The 23,198-nt window shown below is 46.0% G+C and overlaps 1 protein-coding gene across 1 annotated transcript; it reads left to right on the plus strand.

Moving 5' to 3' along the window:
- Positions 1-2,760: 2,760 nt before the first annotated feature.
- LOC143837060 (ly6/PLAUR domain-containing protein 3-like) lies at positions 2,761-21,811 on the plus strand. The gene is made up of 5 exons (XM_077336479.1): positions 2,761-2,987; positions 12,624-12,755; positions 15,872-16,042; positions 18,175-18,315; positions 20,452-21,811. Exons 1-5 carry the CDS (start codon positions 2,924-2,926, stop codon positions 21,003-21,005), a joined length of 1,062 nt encoding a protein of 353 aa, XP_077192594.1. The 5' UTR covers positions 2,761-2,923; the 3' UTR covers positions 21,006-21,811.
- The last annotated feature ends 1,387 nt before the right edge of the window (positions 21,812-23,198 follow it).

The following is a 23,198-nucleotide window of genomic DNA, read 5'->3' on the forward strand; positions in this document are numbered from 1 at the left end:
TTTACCCCCCAGCAAGCAAGCTGGGCACTCATTTTACCAACCTCGGAAGGATGGAAGGTTGAGTCAACCTTGAGCCAGCTGCTGGGATCGAACTTCCAGCCTCATGGTCAGAGCTTCAGAGAGCATGTTGGCTGCCTTACCACCCTGTGCCACAAGAGGCTCTTAATAATAATAGGCTAGTAATAGGCAGATGTAATTTCGATCATTCCTCCATGCCCCCATGACACACTCATGGGTCACCTGAATACAGCCACCAGGAAACACACCTGGCTGCCATTGCTTTGTCTGCGTCTTCATTCTCACATCTTTCCATTATTGCTTGTATTTGCATGCTGACTTACAGCCATTGACAACTGCCTTAATCCACTCTCAGTTATCATTGCCCTGTTATCTATGCATCTGTAGCTAGCCCTTCCTGGCAATTAAACCTCCCCCACCACCACCCTTTCTCTACCTCTATGTAACAGTTGAGGAAATTGTGTTTCAGAGTATCTGAGGACACATGGGGCGTGATGTGGAGGGAGGCCATGGCAAAGCACATCTGAATGTCTCTTCCTGTGAAAATCCTACAGGTTCACCATGTGACTTGACGGCACTTTCTCCACCGCCAATTTCTTTCTCAAAAATCTGCCCACAGGTTTCTTTTCTCTCCTCATGGAAAATACCAGCCACAGGTCTCTGTACCACACCCACTGCTGGGCGCATAACATCCTTGGAGAGAGACCATCCCAGTGGGGGAAAGTGACTTACAGGGAAGAGATAAGCCATTTCCCTCCCTTTTTGCGTTTCTGGTGCTTTTCATTTAGGAAAAAGTTACAAGGGGTTCGACTTAGAGAATCCCAAGCGAGAGGCAGAGTTGATTTTATTATGAACCGGTGATCTTCCTTGAGGACAAAACTGCCTACTCGTTTCCTCGTTTTAGTTATTTCATTCATTTCTGCCTCATATTGCTCCCCAGTGGAGACCCAAAGCAGATTACAGCTCTTCCATTTTATCTCCACAACAACCCTGCAGGGCAGGGCAGGGCAGGCAAAGAGTATGTGATTGGCCCAAGCTCACTCTGTGAGCTTCCATGGCTGAAGCAGGAATTTGAACTTGGGTTTTCCAGCTACTCGGCCTGTTGTTGCTGTGTAGCAGAAGTGATCAGGTTTTGCAAGGGTTCAGCATGACACAGTAATCCGCATCGAAAAACTGGAATGTGTAAGTATGGTGCCATGTATGATATATCGGTCCACTTTGCGAGCACTGTCTTATCAGGACACCCCTTCAGCAAACCTTGGAGAAATCTGCAGTTTCCAGGCTGTAAACTGCATGGAGCTTTTATTCCAACCCCAGATCGATTCAGTCCCTGCCCTCTACACAGAATGTGATTTCCGTTTGGATTTTGGGTGATTTTAATTATCCTTCTGCAGCAAGAAGGATTGATCCGGAGTTACCCCACCTTTATTGTGCGATATCTCAGACTGCTGGGCAGAGTCTGCACTTACTTTCTTTATTCCATTGTCAATCCTGTTGAATTCAGATCGCTTTGAACTCAGGTCTTCCTCCCCCCCCCCCCCATTGAAACAGGAAAGTCTTCTGCACGTGGTTAGGGAGGCTCAGAAGAGGGGGGGGGGCAAATGGAGACTCTTTCTTTCTTTTCTTGAAGGGGGGAGAGGATCCAAGAAGTCAGAGGAGGGAGGAAAAGAATCCTTTCTTTTCTTGAGGGGGGGGGACGAAGAAGGCACAAAAAAATATCCAAGGCCGACAGAAGTTGAGAAATTAGGGGCTTCTCCTTTGAGGCAGGCTTGTCACATGGCCACCTGTAGCCAATCACGGGTCCTCTACCACGGAGGAGAGCCCAGATTCAAAACAATGTGATTTTCTGAATATATTCAGGATTAGCAGCAGTCTGAGATATCCCACAATAAAGGCAGGGTCACTCCGGATCAATCCTTCTTGCTGCAGAAGGAAAATTTAAATCGCCCCAAATCCAAACGGAAATCGCATTCCGTGTAGAGGGCAGGGACTGAATCGATCTGGGGTTGGAATAAAAGCTCCGTGCAGTTTACACCCTGCTAAAGTTCAAATGCTTCCAGTTATGAAACTTTCCTCCCAAGATGTATTGTTTCTCTTTGTTTCCCTCTGGAATTTGTTTCCCTCTGGATTTGCCTCTTCTCTGAGAAGCTGCTGGCTAGCTGGCTTTCGTTTTTCTTTTTTAATGAACGTTACTGCAAACTCAGGGAGGGGAGGGGGTGGCGTTTACTTTCCAGTGTCTGCAATTTAGACAATCCTCCTATTTCAAAAGGACGGCTGCAAGCTTTCCCTGCTGGTATTAGCTTGAGAAAGAAAGCACAAGGAGCCGGCTCCCGGCTCCCCTGGCTCCCCTCCTCCCCCCCCCCCAGCCGCCAGCTGATTCTCCACCAGCAGTCAAACGGAGGAGAAATCCTCCGCCCTCCCCAAATCAAGTGCAGAGCACTTTCTGTTTCAAATCGGGGGGAAATAATCAGGAAGACCCGAGCTCAAATCGATCTGAATTCAACAGGACTAAATAAAGTAAGTGCAGATTCAGCCCAGGTCTCCTTTGCTTCCCAGACTCGCCCATAATTATCTTCCCCACCCTTGAAGCTTTGGGTGAACGGCAGCGTCAGTGTGTGTGTGGGGGGGGAAGTATCCCCAACTGGCTATTCTAGTTCCTCAGAGGGGTGACGCCCAAAATAACGAGCCTCAAATTGCTGAGGAAGGGATGTAAAGGAGGTAGAAGACTCTTCTGGGCTGGCTTCCAAGTGCTGAGCTCCAAAACTTAAGGAGGAGTGGCCCACAGAAGAGGCTGTGACACCCCGCCTCAACTGTCTACTAATATTTAGTCTCTTAGCTTCATCTTCCACACACGGACAGCAGCTGGAGGCACCCAAGGGAGGTGGAAAGGAGCCAAAACATAACAATGGTGTCCCGCTTTCTCTTCCCAGCTTGTGTCCTCCTGGGGACACTCATGTTCTCCTCAAAAGGTAAGAGGTCGAAGGCTCATGCGTGTTATTGACATCAGAGGACCATCCTGGATGTGCAAGAATGATGGATCCTCAGATACACATAGATTGATAGCTGGGTTCTTAGAAGGGCCTGTGGAATCTAGATTACCTGGTGCTGAATATGGTGTCGAGCAGATCCTCTGAGGTGATGAAATCCTCAATTGTCTCGGATTTCGGGGAAAGAGAATCACTGTCATGTACAGAAGACGTGGTTTGGGGATGGCCAGGAAAGAAATTACAAAAAATTGCAGCATGTCCGGTGCAAGGAGCATTTCCATTTTATGGGAAACTGGACCGCAGTTGTGGGATTGGGAATGTGTGTTGCCAGTGTACGGACATGTGTATTTACAGTAAATGTGTATTTACAGCTGAACTACTCTTTTCACAGTCAGAGTAGTTCAGCAGTGGAATAGGCTGCCTAAGGAGGTGGTGAGCTCCCCCTCACTGGCAGTCTTCAAGCAAAGGTTGGATGCACACTTTTCTTGGATGCTTTAGGATGTTTAGGGCTGATCCTGCGTAGAGCAGGGGGTTGGACTAGATGGCCTGTATGGCCCCTTCCAACTCTATGATCCTATGATTCTGTATGTGCATCTGATAGCCAGTGGCTGAAGGAGCAGGTGATCCTGTGCCTTTCAATAGGGTATTCTGTCTTTTCTTTCTCCAAACATGAGACTTCTAATTAGAAATGAGGGGTCCAACTTCCAAGGCTGATGCTAGGCTGATGGAGTTGGACTAGCAAAACCTGGTTGAAATCTCCACTCAGGATTGTGACCTTGAGCAGTTTATTATTTTACTGCTTGGCTTCCCTTACAGGCTGCAACATGGAAGCTATTTGCTGAGATTTTCTTTCTCACCCTATGGTCAAAGGCTCCAGGCTAGTTACTAATACATGCTAATTTCACGTTACCTTCACCAAAAAAGTTGCATATAGACACTCACTGAGCAAGCAGGACTTAATCTGGTGGCCATGGAACCTGCTAGGGATGAATTCCACCCATCTGTTCAAGAGAATTTTGCCACAAAAACTGCACTTGGGAAAATGGGCCTGAGGCCAAGTTCTCCCAACTGAATGGGGGCTATAGACAACAGATTGCCAACACAGGTAGGGCATCCAGAGGTCAAAGTTCAACTTTTGGAATTTTTTTCTTCGGGTCTGCTCAGTCGAGTGGCAGAAACGGGTTCACCTCTGACCCAACCCAAGAACCGACCCCAGAACTTAAATGTTTACTGTGGCCTCTCTATTCAACCAACCCCCCCCCCCATTCCATCAAAAACTTTGAGTCACAGTTCTTCTAAGGGCAGGCCATACATTACTCATGTGCTCGTAAAGAAGACTTGAGGCCCGTTTTTGTCGCAGTAACGAAAATTCAAGAAATTTTTACGCGGAGAAGAGTGAGTGTTTTCGCCTCTTCTCTCTGGGTGTTTCTATCAGGATTCCGCTTGGCCCACTTGAACAATTTCTCCCAGAATAGAGTGTGAGACAATAGGAAAATACCAAGCGGGGAAGGTTTAGCATATCAACAGTCAACAAAAAGATCCTTCCAGAATGTTCTGTTTTTCCGTGAGAATTGTCCTTCAGGGGGTTTCTCTACTCACTATTGTGTGCCATTGTTCTCATAAGAACAATACCTCCATGGAAAGGGTGCCGTTTAGAATCACACTTCAACCCCGTTCACGTGTTATGACGTGACATGAATACAACCTTCATGTATGTGTGTACACTTCTTTGTAACAAGGAAGCAACATGAATTCATGTTCCAAATTAAATCAGAGATCAGTGCCTGGGGTTGAATTTGCATGTTCAGCTGTTCAGATGTAACTTGGGAATTAGCTGCTGCATAAAGAAAATCAAGCGTACACCGTACATGGATTATGTGTATGTTCACTGTAACTTGGGAGCCCTATCTTTCTCAAACACAACCTCCTTGAGGTTACTGAGTCCTGAGTGATTCAAATAGGTTAGATATTGACAGTGTAAATCAGGGATTATCCGGCAGGTCAATAGCATGAATCTTAAGAGAGTTTTGTGATTATGTTACCAAGCTTGAGACTGGGAGGTTGAAGATATGTGGGATGGAGGCAAAGATGACCCTCTTTAAGGGGTTCAAGCCAGACCGTTGTAAAATAAAAAGCTGCTGGATGTGTCGGGAAAACCTGGCCATTCCTGATTTAGACCCCGTTAGACCCTGCTTTGAATTTTTTTTTTTTAAAAAAAACCGATTTTGGAGGATTTTCTTGCTGTTGACCAATCGAGTCTGCGCCCAAAACGGGGAATTTCAGTGTGGAAATGAGCAAAAAGCTCAACCCTGTGAAAATACAAATCCGGGACAAAACCCTAGTGTGGAAACAGTCTAACTGAACTATAACGTTCATTTATTTATTGGATTTTTTAGTCAATTCACAGCGTTGGTTTCAACCAATAAGGTAAAAACCACATAAAACCAAATAACAAATATAAAACATGAATATTAATGGAGCTGTTCCACCAGGCCTATGGCTGATGTCAGAAAAGCCTCCTTACCTGAAAACCCCTCTGCAGGCAGAAAAACCCTCCCAAGTTCTGCTCAAGCCGTATAGGATAATGATTAGCAGAGGCGGTTTTGTGACGTAAAATGTTTTATAGTGAAAAACTGTTGGTTCTTATATGCCTGAAGGAGTCTCAAAGCGGCTTACAATCGCCTTTCCCTTCCTCTCCCCACAACAGACACCCTGGGAGGGAGGTGAGGCTGAGAGAGCCCTGATATTATTGAAGAAGATAATTGGTTCTTATATGCCTCTTTTCTCTACCCGAAGGAGTATCAAAGCGGCTTCCATTCGCCTTCCCTTCCTCTCCCCATAACAGACACCCTGTGGGGTGGGTGAGGCTGAGAGAGCCCTGATATTACTGCTCAGTCAGAACAGCTTTATCAGTGCCGTGGCGAGCCCAAGGTCACCCAGCTGGCTGCATGTCGGAGAGCATGGAATCAAACCAGGCTCACCAGATTAGAAATCAGCACTCCTAACCACTACACCAAGCTGGCTCTTTGTTGTTAACTGTCCAGAGCTAAACAGCAGATGGTGGTAGATACATAAGATATTTATGATTATTAACATTATAATATAACAATATGTGTCTGTCACCATACTGCCTGAACACACGGTTGCCCTCCAAAAACCAGCCTAAATAATTCAGCTTTGCATGCCCTGTGGAAACAAAACGTGTCACATTTATCAGGCGACACGACCATATCTTGCCATGTTGACCTGCTCCCCCAGTGGCCAATGATAGGCCTGGAAGGGGTGAGAAGGGGAGGGGCCCCAAGTGGGTCTGCTTCAACCCACCACTTCTGGGGTTCCTGAAAGCCTAAAGAATATCTCGGGGATTTCTCCACCATCTCCTGTTTAGCTCAGGATGGTTAACTACAAAGTTAAAAACAGTTATTCACAATAACAGCTTATGTCTCAAAACTGCCTCCGTTAATCATTATCCTATAAGGCTTGATCAGAACTTGGGAGCGTTTTTTTGTCTGCAAATGGGTTTTCAAGTAAGCCCCCCCCCCCGGGCGTCAATGGCAGCAATACACCAGGGAAACCTATTGGTGTCGGGCTCTGGCTCCCTCTCAACACTCCCCTTTTGGATGTCATAATGGGGGGTTGAACAGCTAATTTATACCGCCATGTTTTCCTACTCATATGTTCTGATTCTTTTACGCCCTGTTTAATTTTGATTGGGGTTCATTGGGGTTTTTATTATGGACTGCTGTAACTTGCCACAAACCAGTTCTGGGATTGGTGGGGAATACAAATCTAAATAATAATAATAATAATAATAATAATAATAATAATAATAATAATAATAATAATAATAGCCAATTGATACCGCCATGTTTTCCTACTCGTATGTTCCAATTCTTTTACATCCTGTTTAATTTTTAGTGGGGATTTATTATGGACTGTTGTAACCCATCACAAGCCGGTTCCGGGAGAGGTGGTAAATAAAAATCTAAATAATAATAATGATAATAATGATAATAATAATAAATGTTGAGAAAGACTAGGTGATGACCAAAGGGAGTGCAGAGGGTTGTAACGGGAGAGGCGGTCTCATGGATTTGAGGATCCCAGACTGTTAAGGGCTTAAAAGGTTAACATCAACACAGTGAATTGGATCTGAAGACTAACTTACAGCTAGGTCACCCACCGCAGAACTGGAGTAATATGAGCTGACCATGATATTCCAGTCAACAACCCTGCAACTGCATTCTGGACCACCTCTAGTTTCCAAAACATTTTCAAGGGTAGCCTTGATTTGAATCCAAGTCTTTCTGCTTCTTCGTCCCCGAATTGAAACAGAAAGCCTTCTGCACTTGAGCACAAGGCTGCTAGTTTCTTTCCTTTCCTGAAGGAGTGAGCCGGCAGGCGGGCGGGCGGGCGGGTGGGCAGGGGGGAGTCAAGCTGAGCTAGGAGCAGCCTCACAGAATGAGGCAAACCTCTGCTGAGAGAAGTGTGGGGTTCTGGAGTGCAATCACTTTAAAACAGATTCCAAGAGTAGGGCAACAATAAATCTTGGGAGGAAAGTCTTGCAACCAGGAACTAGAAAGTCTTTGAAATGGCGCCCAGCCAATCAGGAACAGACTGCTACTCTAGCTCAGTAGGGAGGACATTAATCCAGCAAAGTACAGATCTACACTTTAATATTGGGAGCCCTCAAAGCAGCTTGATCAATTATACCGAGTTATATGCGCTCCTGGATATTGCAGGGGCTCAATCATGCATATTGCATAGGGCAAATTTAAAGTGCCCAAAATCAAAATGGAAATCGAATTCAGTGTGGATGGCAGGGATTTATTCAGAGTGGGACTAGATAAAAAGCCCTATGCAGACTCCACCTAAGAGTGGAGTAACCTGAGGTTATTGAGCCTAATCCTGTTTGGAAACACTTTCCTACTGATTCAAATTAGGCCTGCAGATTATAAATAAACAAGAGCCAGAAAGGGAAATGTGACATTATCTGCCCCATGTTTACTCTCCTGTTGGGAGGACTTGGTGCGTAACTCTTTTTTGCCCTTGCAGTTCTCCCCTCCTTGGTACAGTTCCCGACTCCAAATTTGAAAATTCCTGAAGATTTGGGGGTAGAAACTGAGGCATGAACACTCTGAGAAGTGGGGGGAGTTTGGATGGGAGAAGATGCCGTACTGTCTACCCTCCAAAGCAGCCATATTCTTCAGGGGAACTGATCTCTGTAATCTTAAGAACTCCAGGAGAATTCCAGAAGAACTCCAGCCTCCATCTGGAAGTGGGTAGCTTTATCCCCCCGGAGGTTTTATGTATTTTCATTTCTCTAGTCAGACTCCCAAATCAAAGCAGGTGAGAGTCGTGATCAGAGAGCAGGGGGTAAAGCCTAGTAGGGGAATAAATTTCCCAGAAGTTCGGAGTGGTGGATCCCAGGGAGGGCAGAGTTTGAGGAGTGCAGGGACCTCAGCAAGGTATAATAGCGTGAAGTCCATCCTTTGGAGTTGCCATTCCCTCTGCCCACCTTGGGAACTGATTGCTGTTATCAGTTGTCATTCTAGAGTTCTGCAGACAGTGCCAGGAGGTTGGCAACGTGATCTGAAAGTGATTTGCAAAAATCAATAGGTGTCAAAGAAGAAGAGTTGGGTTTTATAACCTGCCTTGCACTGCCCAAAGAAGTCTCAAAGCAACTTACAATCACCTTCCCTTCCTCTCCCCACAACAGACACCTTGAGAGGTAGGTGGGGCTGAGAGAGCTCAAGAAGGAGTGGGGTGGGCTGGTTGCCACAGACATCAGAACAGAACAGTGAATCGTACATCGTGGACTTGTCTCCAGCACCTTGGTGAATCCTCCTGGCCTCTTCCGAGGGTTGGGCCCAGCTCAGAACCAGAGCGGATGCTGCCCTGCCAAGAAAGGGTTGGGAGAGGAGAGGGAATGGAAGACAACAGGATGGAAGGGAAAGGGGCAAGGACCAAATAAGAAGGGCAGGTACAATGAGGTTCCAGGAGAGATTTCCCCATTCATAAGCAAGGCAGAAAGATACAAGTGGCTGTTCTGTCAACAGCGGACCGAAACAGCAGGGAAGGGAACATGCATCTGCATAATATTAGCAGGAGCTTATTGTAAAACCTGATGTTGTTGGGGGAGACTGTGGTCAAAAGTGGTGCTGTCTGAAGAAAATGGGTTGAATCCACCGAAGACTTTGTGGAATGTACTGGAAGATCTTTTCCTGGCTTCCTCAAGCGGACCCCTGGTCCCACTGCTGGACCTCCTGATGACACCTGAGTTTGGGCCGCTGCATGACACAGAGCGCTGGACTGGATGGGCTTCTCTTATGATTTTATGGCCCACTGTTTGTTCCCAAAGTCCTCCCTGCTGGTCAGGAGAACCTCACAAGCAGGATGACAAGAGTGTGACAACAAGGGTCAATCCACTGGAAGAGTTTCTTTTCCCATTCTCTGCTGCTGCAAGCTGTACATAGAAAAGGAGGGAAGTGATCCTTTGAGCTAATTCCCCACTTGTTATTCCAGTCTCATCCCCTGTCCATTGATACATTTTGTTTGTGAGGTTCCCCTGATCCTCAGAGAGGAATTTCGAGGAAAGTCCACTTGAGAAAAGCATGAAAAGACCTCTTCTGCCAATTCTTTGGGTGGACCTAACATTCCGAATCCATGCCTTTGCCAGATCCAGCTAACCACCAGTGGCAACCATGGAGTGCTACATCAGGCTGTTGCTGATACTGTTATTCCAGTCAACCGTTGTTGATTTGTCATCCAAGCGTCATGTCCCTACATGTCATGGATTAGGACATATCAGAAAGTTCTGGTAGTGCTCTGACTCCCTGACCTCGATGACCCAGGCTAGGCTGATTGCATCAGATCTCAAAAGCTGAGCAGAGCTGGCTTTGTTTTGTACTTGGATGGGAGACCACCAAGGAAGTCTGTGGTTGCTACACACTTAATCATATTTGCATTTTAATATTAGTGTATTTTGTTGCTCAACCTTCGGATCCCTGACAAACCACTCTGATGGAACCAGCTGTTGATGACTGGATATTGTCCTGTCTTCTGATTGGTGCTTTGGCTTTGTGGAATTCCAACCGCTCCAGCCAGAAGATGTGAACCGACCATTCCAAAGCATCCAGCCCTCCCCTTGTCTCTTTGATCTTTTCCTTTCCTGCCTAATTATATCAAACAAAGGGAGAGAGGAAGGGTGGTTGGGTCCAAATGCCTCCTTGAGAAAGGAAGCCATTGTGACTGCTTTGGAGGAGGCCACTTTGCAGCCACTCCTTAAAAATAACATTCATTTGGAGCTTGATACTTGCTTGAACTATCTGTGGGCTGCTAGCCCCCCTTTTGGTGGCACATAGCCAAGCAATGATGCCCATTATCGGGATTTATGTAGCCAGAGCTGACACAGAAATCATACAGGTCCTTCTATTTGAGGGTGGTCTGTACCAGGAAAGAGACCAAATGTGCCCCTTGTGGCCTTTGTTGATGGGTACTGGCCTCACTTGAAACTCTACAGTGTGTATGACCTAACACCATCCATCTAGGGCAGCCTTTTGAAGAAGCCCCTGGAATAAGTTCCTGATAGTTACAGCGGTTTCTCAGTGGAACAGGCTTCCTCAGGAGGTGGTGGATTCTCCATCTTTGAAAATTTTTAAACAGAGATTGGATAGCCATCTGACGGAGAAGCTGATTCTGTGAAGCTTCAAAGGGGTGGCAGGTTACAGTGAATGAGCGATAGCGTTGTGAGTGTCCTGCATAGTGCAGGGGGTTGGACTAGATGACCCAGGAAATCCCTCCAATTCTATGTTTCTATAATTCTAACTGCCATGTCAGCAGAAATGATATCACCACCTGTGTTAATGGACAGGCTCAAGGAGGACTGAAGGGAGGATTGACAGGAGGCAGTTTAAGGCGAGGGTAGGTACGGGGCTCCACCTCCTCCCAAAGGAAGAAACCATGAGAGAACTCATTGGGAGAGGGGAGGGGAGCTATGGCTGGTTCTCTAGCTTGTTGCTCAATCCAATAAGGCAGGAAGTAAAACCCAGCTGCACCAATATCAAATTCCTGGGAACCACTACAGCTTCCCGACCCTTGCTGCCTTACTGGACTCAGCCACAAGCGTTTCCCAGCACTGTCGCAAAAGCAGGTTACCAGCTGCTTCCATTGACCTCGGAGTGGCATTCTCACACCATGCCTAGGTAAGGGGGTGAAACCTGGAGGCGTACTCCTGCCTCAAACTGACATATTTATCTCCCCTCCCCAGTCCTCCTCAGGTGTGGCAGGGAGGCGTGGCCAACTGACTTCACTTCCGGCCCGGTTTCAGAAGGCGGAAAAAATATTTCCACGGTCAAAAGGTTGGGAAAGGCCAAGTTAGGCTGAGAGATGGGACTGATCTCCCTCATAGGGTGGTTGGATGAGAGACAGTTGGATAAATATTTCAACCTGAGCTCCTGGGGTGAGCTTGTTCTCCCTTTCCCAGAAAAGGCCGGAGGGCATCCCATGAAGCTGATGGGAAATACGTACAGGACAGACAAACAGAAAGACTGCTTTGCTCAACAAGGGATTCAATTGTGGAATTCACTGCTGGTAGTGACGTAGTGATGGCCATGAGCATAAATGGCTTTAAAGGGGGTTGGACCAGCGTATGGAATGGCTACTAGCCATAAGGAGTAAAGGGAACCTCCATATCCGGAGGCAGTAATGCTCTGACTGCCAGCATCAAGAAGCCAATATCAACAACAGATTTATTTATGGTGTTTCGGACCAAGCTGTAAAGATACATTTAAAATATCAGTGCATGTGTCAGAACCTCCCTGGTTTTCTGTCATGATTTCTGGACCTTTGATGCTTGAGACCTGACGTATCCCAGATGGTTGTCTTGGCACCTCAAGGTAGCATCCTGTTGTTTGGTTTATCTGTTTGTTTGTTTGTATGTATTCCGCCACTCCCATACAATGGCTCAGGTTCCAATTTATTGACCATTCCTGGCCTAGGGAGGCTTACCTGGCCTTGATCAGGGCCAGGGCCTTTTCGGTCCTGGCCCCTACCTGGTGAAATGAGCTTCCAGAGGAGCTACAGGCCCTCAGAGAGCTTTCTGCTTTCCAGAGGGCCTGCAAAATGGAGCTCTTCCACAAGGTTTATGATCGGGGCCAGCGCTAGAGCCAATGTAATGTTGGGGTGTCTACATCTCAGTGCCGAACATCTGCCCCCCCCCCCATGCTGCCTCTGAAAGTATTCTGTTAGGAATCAGGGTTTTTGCCTTCTGGGATTATTGTACTGTTATTGAGTTTTTAATGGGATTTTATGGGCTTTTATTGTATTAATGAATTTTTGTGTAACCCGCCGCGAGCCAGTCTCTAAGAGCCAGTCTCCAAGAGTGGCAGGCTAGAAATCGAATGGATGGATGGATGGAGAGACAGAGACAGAGACAAAGACAGAGACAAAGACAGAGACAGACAGAGACAGAGACAGAGACAGAGACAGAGAGATTCTCCCCTGCTCTGATCCAGTGTTCTTCGACAATTTGGAGGAAGGGTGAGCTATCAGTGTAATAGAATGATGCATTTCATTGATGAGCAAAACTCAATCCTTTCCCACTGTTCTGTTGTGTAGGTGTCTTGGCCCTGGAGTGCCGAAACTGCGTGGACATCGGGGATGGTGGCTGCAGTCCAGGGAATATGAAGACAATGAAATGTGCCGAGGCCAGCAAGGTGTGCGTGGAAACAGTGGCTGCTGTACAATGGAGTGAGTAGGCATTTACTCTTCTTTAATTTCTCCAAAAGGAAGCCTTGGGGGTTGAGCCCATCTGAGGTAGGTTTGGCAAGCCCTAGGCCCTAATGCTCACCACTGTTTCAAGCAGTGTATGTGCGTAGGAGGGGAGGATAAAAGGAAACAAAGCAGCCTATGGTATTCGCTGGACCTTTCACGAGAAATGATTAGGGTACCTCTAGGAATCACCAGCAATTCTATGGTTTTATTACAGAGTATTCAGTGATTCCCAGAGCTACCCTTGTCACTTCCTGGATCAAATTCTGATGAGTATGTAAAGCTGTATTTTCCCTCAAAAAATGTCATCTGTGATGTTTGTTCCTTCCCCCCCTCCCCAGCCTTCTCAACAGTTGCCAGGCAACCTTAATTCTGTCTTTTGGTCCCTCACCTTTTCTCCTTGGTGCCTTTTAGGATTATTCAGAGGTGAGAGCAGATCTCTAAACCACTTCCTTCCAGTTTAGAACCCCAGGAGGAAATAATGTCCAATTTTATCAGGTGCCTTCCATTGGTTATCATGACACATCAGAGTTTGAGTCAAGACTACCAAACCCAAGAAACTTTCAGATGTGCTCCATCAGGTGGAGAAGGGGCAGGTGAGCATGGCCACAACCTGAGTTCCTGCCTGTTATTAATGTTTTGTGGCATCTTACGGCAGCCATGAAAACACTGTCTTGGCAAGAAGAAATTCTTGTGAGTGATGGGGAAGACCATGGAAGTTTTTCCCCCTTTCATTTGTTTCTCTGAAATTCTGACTAAAAACACAGCAGCTCCCTCTAGTGATGAAAGACAACTACAGCCCTGGTTGAGGAAAAGGTCCTGGCAAGATGTTCGAATGAAGCCTCGTTATTTGGCATATTTTCAAGGATGAGTCCCAGCACTGAAAACAGGTTATTTTAGCTCTGATGTTGGCTAATAGGAAGCCATGCTGGGAAGCCGGGCTAGGTACGTTCTGCCAACAGCTTACGGAGAGCATCAAAATGGAATGTGTTAATGAAGGAGGGTGAGGATTAAGAGGTTCTACCCACTGCCTGGACAAGTAATGTGGCTAGGCTCCTTGCTCAGCGTGTAATTAACCTATGGAACTCACCACCACAAGATATAGGGGTGAGCAATAGCTCTTAAAAATAGGATTATTATTAGCCATGATGATATTATAAGCCCTGATAACTGCATGCAACCTCCTTGTACAGTAAAATGCCTGCAATGGCCTAATATTGGGGAACACGTAATAATGGATGCCATCTCCTTCTTGACCTACTTGCCAGTTTCCCAGAAGCATCTGGCCAATTTTTCGTTGGAACACAGACTTGATGGACTTTAGATGGATCCAGCAAGGCAATTCTTGTTAACTAAGGAAGTACAGTCAGAGCCAGTTTGATGTAGTGGTTAGGGGTGCAGACTTTTAATCTGGCATGCTGGGTTCGATTCTGCACTCCCACACATGCAGCCAGCTGGGTGACCTTGGGCTTGCCACGGCGCTGTAAAACTGTTATCACCAAGCAGTTATAACAGGGCTCTCTCAGCCTCACCCACCTCACAGGGTGTCTGTTGTGGGGAGAGGAAAGGGAAAGCGATTGTAAGCCGCCTTGACTCCTTCGGGTAGAGAAAAGCAGCATATAAGAACCAACTCTTCTTCTTCTTCTGCCTCTAAGCAGCGGCTGGACAGATACTTCTTCTGGATGCTTCAGGCCTGGCTTTCTCAAACAAGGTTTTGTAAAACCCTGTGCTTTCTTAACAGCCCCAAAAAGGTTTCCTGAATGGGTGGCAGTTAATTAATTTTAATATATTTTTTAAGTTTGTCAAACATGTATCGGGTGATAGGACCATATATGGTCCTGTCGAGCCACCCCCCCCCCTCCACAATAGCAAATGATGAGCCTGGAAGGGATGGGAAGGGGAGGGGTCCCAGCTTCACAGAGAACGAGGTGGGGAAAGTAAATCCAAGAGGCAAATCTCTGCTCAGAGAACTGTAGGATTTTGGAGCGCAGTCACTTTAAAACAGATCACAAAATGAGGGCAGAAATAAGGGAATGGCAACCAGGATCCAAGCAGTCTTTGAACTGATGCCCTGACCAATCAGCGAAAGACTGATTTGCTACATGAGCATTGGAGAGGCTGGGAAGGAAGTTAATCCGGCAAAATGCAGAGATCTACACTTAATACTGGGGTTCTCTATTTACACACTGGAGGTTTCATGCCGGGAAGCAGGCTGGAGTTTTAGTCGTGGCAAGTTGCCCCACCTCTTCCTGCACCCACATGGGGGAGCATTTGGCCCAATCTGCCTCATCCGCCCCCGATTTGTGCTCCTACATGGGAACTGGGGCACTGAGTTTCCCATTGTGTAAACGGTCACAGTGGTTTCCTCAAATGTAGCGAGTTATATCCGCTCCTGGATATCATGGGGGAAAGGTTCACTACAGCATAAGCATAGATGTTGCAGAGGGAAAATTCAAAGCACTAAATATCAAAATGGAAATTGAATAACGTGTAGATGGCTTTCTTTAATTCAGAGTCACCAGGGATAAAAAAAAAAAAAACCAGTGCAGGTTAACCCCCTGGAGAACCGGGTTTGATTCCCTGCTCCTCCTTCATATGCAGCCAGCTGGGTGACCTTGGGCCATTCACAGCCCTGTTAGTGATGTTCTGACCGAGCAGTAAAAATCAGGGCTCTGTCAGCCTCACCTACCTCACAGGGTGTCTGTTGTGGGGAGAGGAAAGGGAAGATAGTTGTAAACTGCTTGAGACTCCTTCAGGCAATGAAAAGCAGAGTATAAAAACTAACTCTTCTTCTTCTACTTCTTCTACTTCTTCTACTTCTTCTACTTCTTCTTCTAGTTTGCATTTGCAGCAGCAACAAATGCAAAACATAGATTCTGTACTATAACCAGTCAGACCAGGCAAATTTAATCCTTGATGGTGACATCATCCCACTGTGCCCCCTGTTAATACTGTGCACATGGTAATATCATGTGTTAATTAGGAGATGGAGGAAGAGGCAGGAGCAGTTTTGTTCTTTTGCAGTATCAGGTCACACCCTCTGAGTTAGATCCCCGTTCCTGACTTCCTTGCATATCTTCTGTTCCCATCTGCAGGTCATGGGAATTTCTTGATTGGCGAGAAGGGCTGCGGCTTGGGCATGCCTGGGCAAAACGACAAAGCAGTTGAGCTCCATGGCATTATTGCCTTCTCCCAGCTGTACCAGTGCAACAGCAGCTTCTGCAACAACAAACTGAACCACAGAAATCTGCAGCTGCAAGCCATTGGTGAGAATCTGTTCAGACTTTCGGTCTAGGCTTGGTCCAGAGTCCCTCCAGAGAAATAGAGCTGCTGAGCTACCTGACATTTTGACAGTATGCCATTATTAGTTACCTTTGTGGATGAAGTACAGATCCAGCCTCACAGTGCTTTGAGGTTCAAAAGAGAATAATCTTTACTGGAAATATTATACAGAAATATATATCATATGCATCTGCTTCAGTCTCCTTACTGAAGCAGGATACAACAGCTTAAAGAGTAGTTACAAAAACAGCAGATTGTAAGCCTCTGTGGCTAGGCTGCAGGCAGACTACACGTCAGCAGGGAGCTTTAATGGAGGACTCTCCTTGCTTCAGAGCACACATACACATACATCTCCTCTTATTGAAGAAAGAGGAAGTGGACAGGAGCCCAGCTTAAATAAAGGGAATCCCAGAGCATGTGCTTGGGATTTTCCCACTGCAACCTCTGCTGTAACACATGATGCACCAGTAAGTACACAGGAACAGCTTAGCTGCTTAAATAGCTTAACAACAGCCCTTCAAGGCTGACTTCACCAGATTACTTACTGATTGCAGTTCCAACAGAATCATCTTCCTTTCAAACGCCCCACTACCATTTGTTGTGTTCTCCAAAAGACAGCCCCTTTGAACCCCAGTCACTGCATTTCTCTTATTCTAAATGTACTGAGAGCCAAATGCTATGTTTGTGACCAGTGAGCAGATCCTTCAGTATATAGCCTCAGATAGCAGGTTCAGGGAGCCCAGTATGGATCAGAGCCACTGGAATGGAGAACAGATATATGAATGCTTCCCTCTTCCTTTTACCGTGGCCTGATCAGAACACCCCTTCCCTATCACTGTTTTTAGGAGGGGAGGGGAGGAAGACAAGTGTCCTTATTGGTGCCCCAACATCCTACGCTTGGGGTGCATTCTGAATGATTAACATAAATGTAAAGGTAAAGGTATCTGCTGTACAAGTACTGGATCATGTCTGACCCTTGGGGTGATACCCTCTAGCGTTTTCATGGCAGACTCAATACGGGGTGGTTTGCCATTCCCTTCCCCAGTCATTACCGTTTTACCCCCCCCCCAGCAAGCTGGGTACTCATCTTACCGACCTCGGAAGGATGGAAGGCTGAGTCAACCTTGAGCCGGCTGCTGGGATTGAACTCCCAGCCTCATGGGCAGAGCTTTCAGACTGCACGTCTGCTGCCTTACCACTCTGCACCACGAGAGGCTATGATTAACATAGACCAGTTTAAACTTGTACAATTGCATGATTTCCTTCATGTAAATAGGTTTCCAGGTTCTCCCTGGCCACCAGCAAGGAATAAGGAGGTAGTGTTGCCAGATCCAGGTTGGGAAACTCCTGGAGATTTGGGGATGGTTCCTGGGGAGGATAGGGACCTTAGAGGAGCCAATACCATAGAGTCTACCCTCCAAAGCAGCCATTTTCTGCAGAGGAACTCTAGTGTGAAGACGGCCTGTAATTCCAAGGGAACCCCCAGGTCCCACCTGAAGGATGGCATCCCTATGTGTGAAACAGGGAACTATAGTTTTGAGAAACTGCACCGTTTTCTTAACGCCCCCTTCACAGACCAGTGTACCCAGCATGCTTTGGGAAGAGAAGGCAGGGTGTTGAAACCATGTAGAGCAGTGGTCCCCAACCTTTTTATCACCGGGGACCACTCAACGCTTGACAATTTTACTGAGGCCCGGTGTGTGTGTGGGGGGGTTGTTTACTCCTCTACTCTCAACCACTGCCCTAACGCTCTCTGATCGCTATGGTAATGTTTAAACATCCCTTCAAAATAAGATACAGACACGCCACAACAATGAACATAAGGAACATTTTATTTTCATGGACATTTTAACTCATGACAATGACAAATCAATGAGAACCCTGAGCTTGTTTCTCTGCAACGAGTGATGGGAGACAATGACACCCGAAGTGTGTTGTAAAGGGCCGGGGGGGATGAAGTAAAGGGCCGGGGGAGGGGGAGAAGGCGTCCTTTGCGGCCCACCTCCAATTAGTTGACGGACCACATGTGGTCCGCGGCCCACAGGTTGGGGATCGCTGATATAGAGGGTGCACCTATGCACTTTGTCCACACTCATTCCAGGTTTTTGCTTTCCAGGGAACGAGTCTGCAATGGTTCCGAACGGGGTGGAATGTTATAGCTGCCAAGGTGATGAGTGTTCAGTGGACAATTCTACCATCGTCAAGTGCTACAATTCATTTCGGGGTTGTTTCCATGGCAACATCACTATGAGAGCTGGTAAGATGGCCACCATTCAGTTAGGCAAGCTTGGGTGTTCCAGTCCCCCTAGAGACTTGATAGTTTGGCAGAAAAACAAACACCAGAGTTTGTAGTTGGTGTGAACCATATAAGGGGCCTACTGAAAGCAGGGAATTTCCTTTCCTTCCCCCCTCCCCTTTTTTATTCCCTCAGAAGCTCACTGCATAACAGATCTTGTGCAGCAAAGTATTTTCATTCATCGTTGTTTGAACGTAAGGGCTATAAGGATTAAAACACATTTAATTATTGCTAGAGTGACAACTTTAGGATCCTTATCAGTAAGCAAAGGAAATGTAGGGGGAAAACTGTTCCATTAGTACCTTAATATAACGGTCCTTTTTATGCTCAGAAAACCTGCATCCAAGGAACACACGAAAAGATGTATCAATCCTGTTAAGGCCACAAGGGCCTTCATAAGGCCTATTCAGAAATCTCTCCTGTAGAATCATAGAATAATAGAGTTGGAAGGGACCTCATGGGTCATCTAGTCCAACCCCCTGCACTATGCAGCACACTCACAACCCTATCTCTCATCCACTGTAACCTGCCATCCCCTTGAGCCTTCACATAATTAGCCTCTCCATCAGACGGCTATCCAACCTCTGCTTAAAAATCTCCAAAGATGGAGAACCCACCGCCTCCTGAGGAAGCCTGTTCCACTGAGAAACCAAACTGTCAGGAACTTCTTCCGGATGTTTGGATGGAATTTCTTTTGAATTAATTTCATCCCATTGGTTTTGGTCAGTCCCTCTGGGGCAAGAGAGAACAACTCTGCTCCAACTTCTATATGGCAGCCTTTTAAATATTTGAATACTTGAATACGATTCATCATTGTTTGAACATAAGGGCTTTTTATTATTTTATTATTGATAAAATGACAGCTTTAGGATCCTTATCAGTAAGCAAAGGAAGATGAAGGAGGAAGACTGTTCCATTACTAGCTTAATATAATAGTCCCTTTTATGCTCAGAAAACCTGAGCAGCACATGAAAAGATGTATCAGTCCTATTAAGGCCACAAGGGCCTTCATAAGGCCTATTCAAAAATCTCTCCTGTAGAATAATTGGAGATGCACTTACTGGGAGCAGGGAGGAATGACAGAAATTAACTCAACATGCTTACATGACTTGGAAATTATGTAGGCATACATCAAGAGGCAATGCTGTAATGATAGAATTTTGCCCAAAAAACAGAGCATCATTACCCTGGACATTCCCAACATGCCAAGTTACTCCTGGCCAAGTGGGCGTATTGCGTTAATTTCTGGCATTCTTCCTTTTGTGTGTTTGTGTGTGTGTGGGGGGGGTAATTGGGTGGGAACTACAGTCTGAAAGTATGGAACCCCCAACCAGATTGGGGGGGCAGGGGTCTAGCAAGTCTATCTGTGTTTCTTTATCTTTCAAAGAATAATATCTTATTAATTGCACATGTGTCCTGCCCTTCAGCAAAAATTTCAGGAACCCTTTTCCGCACTGGGAATTTGCCCCGCCTCACCACTCATCCAGTGGCAGGGCTAATTCCCAGTTCCTCTTGATGTTGACACCGGTCCACTGCTATGCCAGGTGTGGCCCAACTCAGGCCCTCTGTTGCCCCGTGGCAAGAGAATGTGGATATATCCACGTTCCATTTTTTGCCCTAGAGGACAACGGAGGCCTACGTCAAGACTGGCTCATGAGGCAGGAGAAGAGTCAGGCTATCCTGCCCTGGCTCCTTCCCCGACTACAGCATCCCAGAAGGGACAAAAAATGCCTCAAGTGGCTCTGTGGTACTGCATGGCACTGTGGAGCCTCCTGTGGCAATTTTTATTTTTAAGAATGGGGTACTGTGATGAACTGTAATATCACATTCTAAACTTCACCACCCTGGCTCCCTATAGGAACATAAATCTAGGGCAGACAAGCTGTACCAGGCCAAGTGCTCCCCCCACGCGGGAGCAGGGAAGGGAAGGGCAACCTGCCCGGGCTCAACCAGCAGGCTGCATTCAGGAGCACCAGCATCTGTGTGATAAATATCACAGAACCAGAGGCCAAGTATGAAGTAAATGAAGTAAAAATTCTTCCGAATAACCTCCTCACTTCCCCACTTTTTCCATCCCTCTTTTCAAATATTTTTCAGGCAAGTTCTCATTGACCAGGCCCATCAAGGGTTGCGTTCAGGATGAGGAGTGCACCAAAGTCACGCGAGGAAGCCCAGCCATCACGCTGGTGGGTTCCTGTTGCTCCGGTAACCTTTGCAATGTTGACCTCTCCAACAAAACTTACTTCGCTCCCAAGATCCCACGACTTGCAATCCTGCCCGAGCAAAGTGACAGTAACACCACTGAAGAAGTTACCCCTGGGTCCACTCAGGAGAGTTTGCCAGCTCCTACTGAGGCCAACATCAAAATCCCCTCTGTCACTGGGACCCCATCGCTGCTCAATCACGACAACCATGATCACAGCCATGACCATGACCATGACCACGACCATGACCATGAACACGACCACAGCCATGACCACGACCACGACGATGAGAACAAAGCAACCATCCCAGTGAAAAATGAATATTTTATCAATGCTGTTCACGTTGAGGAGCGCAAGCACCAAGAACAAGTCCCATATAGCGGTGGTGTGAGAGGCTTAGGGGGGTTGTTTTTGCTGAACTTGCTGCTAGTTGGGTTGCTTATGTAAGGGGAATGCCAAGAAAACTGACCTCATCTCTCAGTTCAGTTCCAATCCAGACCATTTTCTATGATTTTTTTTCGCACTCAAATTAGGCTTCGGCCTACACAAGCTGGGCATCTTGTTTTGAAACCAGTGTTTTGGCCTCTAACATGGGAAGAGAGGTACAAGATCTATGCAACACATTTTGCCTATCAGAAGTACTTTTTCATTCAGGCACCTTCTACTGCCTTGTTTTTATGGGCACTATCTTGTAGCACCTTGGAAGGGATGACTCAAATTCGATACCAAACCAACAAGGCAAGAGCTTTGCATTATAGGTATTTGTAACAAAACTCAGGTTTTGAGTTTACAAAGTGTTGTCAAATTCCTTTTGTACGTGGTGCTTCGTACAGGCTCTTTTTCAAGGATCATCCACACTTGGCCATTTTGTTCCCGTCCTTCCAGGTGGCCATTTTGGGAGGTCGTTTTTGGTGTAGCTTACCAACTTACCAAGGCATATTCAATTCTCAACCTGTTTCAAGTTAACAACTTTAGAGGACATATATCATAGGTTTTTAGGCTTTGGGGGACTGAGAAGGGCTGCTAAGGTAGCTTCTGGTGGCTAGAGATGTCTGGACCTTCTGTTAGATGGACTGATGGACCATCAGGTCTCTTTGGATTTAATAAGATGAAGCCTTTTAAATCTAGAGTGTAAGGTAGAAACATGCTACTCCTCCAAACCTTAACAGTCAAGACTTGGTTGCCAACCAAGTACTCTGTTTAGACTTTAGATCAGGGGTAATCAAACTGCGGCCCTCCAGATGTCCATGGACTACAATTCCCAGGAGCCTCTCTTCTGGGAATTGTAGTCCATGGACATCTGGAGGGCCGCAGTTTGACTACCCCTGCTTTAGATCATTAAAGGTGCATTCTGACGACTCTCACTTTGGTTCATCAATATTATTGAAACTATTGCTAGTGAGAATTACAGCTAAACTAATATATAGGTGCTAGTTTTGTTTTTGTTTTTTTAATCCAGTATGTTTTATCTATGCTGGTACTTGATTATCAAAGGGATTGATAGGCCCACATGATATAGCAGAGCTTATCTGAACAAAAATCAATTGCTGCAGAACAGTAAAGTCCTGGTGACTTTACCTCATGAAGAACTTCTGGGAAATTACTTGCAAAATAAGACATTTGCCTACAATCTAGGATGCACAAGGTCAGGTCCGGTTTAGAATGGAAATAAAATGTTCCGAATGTCTTCAAAATTTTAGATTTTTGGTCCGTGATGCCAAAATTTATCGTTTGAACTCTGGAATCAAGATTTGGAATGGAGCTATTTGGTTTTTTAGCAGTTCCTAAAGGAGAATGTATCCTGATGGGTTAAGTGGATGGATGAAATGAAAATTCGTTAATTCGGTCACGAGTTTTCTTTCGGACACTTTCAAATATCTTTTGTAACTGTATGTCACCTCACAAATGCCACCAAACATGGACCTGGCTCCCCAGGCGGCTGAAAATGGAGCTGCTCTTCTACTGTTTTTGTAAATAGCTTCAGATTCTACTGTTGCCAAGATCAGTAATATCACAGGGTATAAAATAAAAGGCATTTATCTTGGCTGAAGAATGTCTCTGGCTATTTTTTCCCATGATTATTGTTATTAATGGTCACAATCAGATATCTGACTGGTAGATGGTATTCCACAATTTGATATCTATCCAAGTTCTTGAGAATTGCAGGATTCTTCCTGTTCCAAGCAACACGGTCTTCTGGAACTGGTGTCATTTGCTCAATGTCCAGAGTGTTTATTTGCTTGTTGAACTTCCAGGCATTGCTCAAAAAGCTCTAAAGATATTTGGCATGACAGTGATCTTCTGCTCTAACTCTATTCAAAGGTCTTGGTATTTCACTATCTCCTCCTGTTCCTTCTTTTCTATTCTACTGTCTCTTGGGATTGCAATGTCTATGATCCAAACTCTATTTCTCATTTTTCTACAATTGTGATAGCAGGGGTATTATGTTCCACAAGAGCCTTTTGTAGCGCAGAGTAGTAAGGCAGCAGAAATGTTGTCCGAAAGCTCTGTCCATGAGGCTGGGAGTTCAATCCCAGCAGCCAGCTCAAGGTTGACTAAGCCTTCCATCCTTTCGAGGTCAGTAAAATGAGTACCCAGCTTGCTGGGGGGTAAACGGTAATGACTGGGGAAGGCACTGGC

This window comes from Paroedura picta, chromosome 5 (assembly GCF_049243985.1).
Source record: "Paroedura picta isolate Pp20150507F chromosome 5, Ppicta_v3.0, whole genome shotgun sequence".
Classification (NCBI taxonomy): Eukaryota; Metazoa; Chordata; class Lepidosauria; order Squamata; family Gekkonidae; genus Paroedura; species Paroedura picta.